Source organism: Scyliorhinus torazame, chromosome 6 (genome assembly GCF_047496885.1).
Source record: "Scyliorhinus torazame isolate Kashiwa2021f chromosome 6, sScyTor2.1, whole genome shotgun sequence".
Lineage (NCBI taxonomy): Eukaryota > Metazoa > Chordata > Chondrichthyes > Carcharhiniformes > Scyliorhinidae > Scyliorhinus > Scyliorhinus torazame.
The window spans coordinates 184,387,142-184,392,033 of record NC_092712.1 but is presented as its reverse complement, the minus strand read 5'-3'; the positions used below and the strand labels follow the sequence as shown (position 1 = coordinate 184,392,033).

General features: G+C 36.6%; 1 protein-coding gene across 1 annotated transcript; it reads left to right on the top strand.

The window, feature by feature from the left end:
• Positions 1–327: 327 nt before the first annotated feature.
• sostdc1a (sclerostin domain containing 1a) lies at positions 328–3,682 on the top strand. Its single transcript, XM_072509163.1, has 2 exons — positions 328–610; positions 2,031–3,682. Exons 1-2 carry the CDS (start codon positions 391–393, stop codon positions 2,477–2,479), a joined length of 669 nt encoding a protein of 222 aa, XP_072365264.1. The 5' UTR covers positions 328–390; the 3' UTR covers positions 2,480–3,682.
• Positions 3,683–4,892: the final 1,210 nt, after the last annotated feature.

The following is a 4,892-nucleotide window of genomic DNA, read 5'->3' as shown; positions in this document are numbered from 1 at the left end:
ATTGCTTGTTAAAATTAATAGTAATGCATTATGTAGAAGGATTTATAAAATAAGTCGTACAGCTAATGTATAACTTTGGAAATTCACCAAGTGTCATATACGACTGAAGGGTTCTGTCTCTTTAAGGGGCGTTACAAAGGAAATATTTCACCATGTGAAACACGAGAAGTGTGAAATTTGAAACTGACATAATTTGCATATACCACACTTCTACGTGTGTGATCTGGCCTGCTATTGGTTACTAGAATATGTGTGTATGTTTCCATTCTCAAGCTCCACTGTTTCCAGTTGAATGAATGCCAAGGAGCTTTATAAAAAGGGAAGCACAGAAAATCCTTGCTAAAGTCTGCAGTGTTACAACCTGGTCTTCATTCTGAGAGTTCTGGAGCCATGATCTCACAGTTGTTTGATTGCACTTTCTTTGTGATAGCATGCATCTTTTTCGAATGCTGCTTTGCTTTTGCCAAGGGTGCTGAACAAACTAAAAATGATGCTACAGAAATATTCTACAATCACAAGGTACTACAACACGATAATCCAAGTAATTTAACATTAAATCAGGCAAGGAACGGAGGACGGCAACCTAACCCTTCAGATTTGAATCTTAATGGTATGTTTTATATGCTTTAAAGAATATTCTCTTCGCTTTCAAAGTTATTTTTCGGTTGTAGCCATGTCAAACTAATGGAATGATATTGTTAGACTCATTAAGTTACAGACTTTATTTTTCCATAAATTGGGAGTTTATCTTGACACTCAAAAGTACAACGTTGCATGCTTGTATCATGTAGTTTATTGATATAAACATATAGTATGAATAAACATATTCATACATTGAAACTCATTTAATAAAGCAAATATTTATGATTTATTTAATTATGCATGTAAAAAGGAAGAGCTTAAAAAAAATTTGAATTAGAACTAAGAATAGAGGCACCAATGTTATGTATGAAAATGTAATCACAGTTTGTACAAAGTACAGTTTCCAGGAAATTTAACTGAGATAACAATGTTCAAATCTTTCTAAAACTCTAAAATACATACTTGTTATAGCTATGTTTCTTGAGGTTTTTCCAAACATAAACCACCTTTTGGGTAGGGTTCTAAGAAGCAAACGTACATTCCGATCAATGTACTAAGATTTCAAGAAGCATTTCAACGTTCAGCTAGTTTTTAGTTACAGTTACTAGGATTACATGTGCTATCATGTCTGCTAAACTTGAAATAAACCTATCTTCGCATTGCCTTCAAAGGAACCGACAGCATATATATGGGACTGCTTCTGCCACAGATGTCGGCAGAATTTCAGTGAATTTATTCCAAATAGAATGTGGCATTCAAGTTCAGATTAATGTGTCAGTCAGTATAAGCCAATTCAAAAGGAGCAATTGTTGTGATTTATCATAGCTTTCTAAATTTGATTAATTTTTCACTGAAGTGTATTATTAGGGCAGGCCACGTTCAAACTAAATCATTACTTAAAGACAATTTGCTAAGCCCATGCAAAACACACTGAATAATAGAAAAGCAGAATCAAGAATATGAATGAATGTACTTGTTGTTAAAGTATTTTCTTTTGTGCCTTTAAAGACATTCAAAGTGCAAAGAGCTTGGAAAATAACAAGCAAAATAAATAGCAAGTCAAACCAATGCTTGACATTCACCCCGCATTCCAAAAATCAGTTAAAAGCTTCACGGCTATTTGGTTACAAGCCAGTCTTGGGTTTTAGAAACGATATATGAAAAATATGTCTTTGTACTTCTAAAAGGACTCAGATATATAGCAGAACAGATTTTTAAAGCATTTCCCGATTCATAGATGCACAAAAATTAAATGTTTGCTCTAGATTTGATCATGAAAGCAGCACCATTCCCTGAAAGATTTACCATTCAGGAAACATGATGAAACTTCAACAATCGAGAACTTTATGCTTAAGATTTATAGTGGCTCTTACAATTGAATTTTGTTTTAAGGTTTAACTTGTAAGTGAATTATATGTAAAATTGAATCTGTTTTCTTTGAAATTTAGATCAATCTCAAGTTGGCTGTCGTGAGCTGAGATCAACCAAATATATTTCTGATGGTCTGTGTACAAGTATCAATCCAGTGAAGGAACTGGTGTGCGCTGGGGAGTGCTTACCTGTGCCAGTACTTCCCAACTGGATTGGAGGTTATGGCAGGAAATATTGGAGCAGGAGGAACACACCGGAGTGGCGCTGTGTGACTGACAAGACACGCACTGAGAGGATTCAGCTGCAATGCCAAAACGGTGGGACACGAACCTACAAAATCACCGTAGTTACTTCATGCAAGTGCAAGAGATACACACGACAGCATAATGAATCGAGCAAAACCAATGTTGAAGAGGCATTGCCAGCAAACAAGAGAAGATCCAGAGGCAAAAAAAGATCTCGTAAGATGCATCGAGAGCAGACCAAGCATAAAGTTAATTGGCATGAATCGGAAGATAAACAGTGATTTTCTTTGTTACCATATGAACTGTACTGTGCAAAAGTGGACTCCCTTTGTTGGTGTTCTGCATTTATTAAAACAAGCTTATTCCACATGAGTTCAGTATGATTAATTAAAGAAGGATTAGTGCTATGGTCCAGCAGATAAGTATTATCCATCAGGACTGCTATATGAAAATATGTATGCTCAGGACCCTGGATATATTGATGTTTTCAATAGCATTCCTTCACTTAGAAAAGGCTTCGAAAAAGACAGTGGCACCACTTTTGGATGATTAATAGAACAAACATTTATTAAATGGATGGAGAATAATTAAGTTATTCAACAATTATTAAAATAATTCAGATTACAGTTCCCACTGATTGGATAAGTCATGCTTGGAATCATTTTGTTCCAATTATTCAGGTTCATCAAATTAATTGGTAACAGTTTATGTGTATAGATATATTTGGGCAAAATTCTCATCTGCCTCGGACCCCATGTGTGATATTACCGTGAATATATTATTCTCAAATTTGTTGTGCATTTATAAGTGTACATTACTGGATTCATCTTTAATGCAGAACAAAAGGTTGTGCAAGGGTTTGAAGTAAATACATCTGGTCAATGTCGATAGTTCAACTTATTCAACCTACACTCTCCCAGTAGAAAGTTGTATCCATTTCTGTTCTCCACATGGAAATAAGGTTCATTAATACCAAAACTATTATGCCCTCAACTTTTAAGGCAACAAAACCCAAATGTTTATTTCATGGATGAGACCTATATTAGCCAAATCTCTTATTAAATCTGATGAGAAGACATATATTTCAGCAGTTAAAAGAGCATTTGTTATGTATTTATTTTTTCAATGTAGGTATTTAATAAGCAGTTACCTTTGGCACTAGAGAGTTATTCAGCTTAGGTTTTTATAGTTTTTAATCATGCATCTAAAAATATTTTCATGTTTTGCAGTCGGAGATCAGAAAATAAATGTAGATAATGTATTATACACTTTGAACAGCTAAAAGCGTTCTGGCTTTTCAAAATTTTCAGCTTTATTTTAAACTCTAAAATTAGTTTTACTTACTCAATAAATGAAATACAAAAGAGTTTTATCTTCTTTAGAAATCCACCACTCTGGTTTAACATTTTTTTGTGTTTTAATGTCTTCCACTGATGTAATGTACTTCCACCCAAGAATAAAATTATAGGAAACAAATCAATAAAGTCACAGCTTCTCTGTCTATTTCAATTATACATTCATCTGCTACAATTGTACATTCTCGAGGTCATATCAATTCCATTATGATTTCTCAGAGGTGTGGACCCTTGTGAACAATATGAGAAGGAATTTCAAGCCCTCGGGCTGGATTTTCATGTCCTGCTGTGGGCAAGAACAGAAGCAGGCAGGGGCGGGATGAAAAAACTATCTTGCTGGTTTCTTGATGTCTTTTCCACCACTGGAGTTTTACTAAGGCTGGTGGAGAGCAGGCACAAGATTCTACCTGATCCACTAACAATACCAATTACGATTGTCATAGGGCTCATTGAGAATTCATTAAGGGGCATGTTCTGATTTTGACGGGGGCAGACAGACTGCACGCATTGTCTCGAGCAGACCAGGTGAATGGAGGTGGACACACAGTCTACCCATCCAAGGGATCAAGATGGTTCCCATGAAAAAGGGATGTGAAGAGGAAACCCAGCCAATGGCAAGCAGTTGCCATTGGTTAGTGCAAGATAAGGAGTAGGAAGAACACGGAGGCCTCAGTGTAGGATCGCAAAATTCTCTTCCCTGAAAGACATCAGTGAATCAGATAGGTTTTTACGACATTTGATGATAGTTTCATGATCATTATTACTTAGATGAGCTTTATATTCCAGATGTATTAATTGAATTTTAAATTCCATCAACTGCCACGGTGGGGTTTGAACCCATGTCCCCAGACATGGGCCTCAGGATAAGTCCAGAGACATTACCACAACCACCATCTCCCCCATTTGATGCCCTTTTTGCGCGAGTTTGGACAGTAAATTAAATTCCAGACAGTGATATCTTCGCAGGCAAACACAACAGTGGGTTTCACAATTTCACCGGGTACAGGGCATCATTGCTTGCATTGATGTGGCCATTAAGGCCCCCAGTGACCAACCTGTTAGATTCTTCAACGGGAAGAGTTTCCACTCTCTCAACATTCAGTTTGGTCTGCAATTACAAGAACGTCCTTCATGTGTGCACTAATTTCCCAGACAGCTGCAATGACTCTTTCACCCTCCAGCAGTCCAGGCTGCTGCAGCTCTTCACTCTGCATATATTCTAGGAGATAATAGATAATCCTAGAAAATATGAGCAAGCATCACTCTGCAAGAGCTGGCGACAGAGCTGATATAACCAAAGGCATCACTTGGACAACCATTGAGCAGGCCATCATGTTTC

What these genes read in the sequence shown, in the direction of transcription:
- sostdc1a (XM_072509163.1), top strand. Translation starts at nt 391, where the DNA reads ATGATCTCACAGTTGTTTGATTGCACTTTCTTTGTGATAGCATGCATC. An exon ending in TTCAGATTTGAATCTTAATG is followed by an intron (nt 611 to 2,030) that starts GTATGTTTTATA and finishes TTTGAAATTTAG; the next exon opens with ATCAATCTCAAGTTGGCTGT.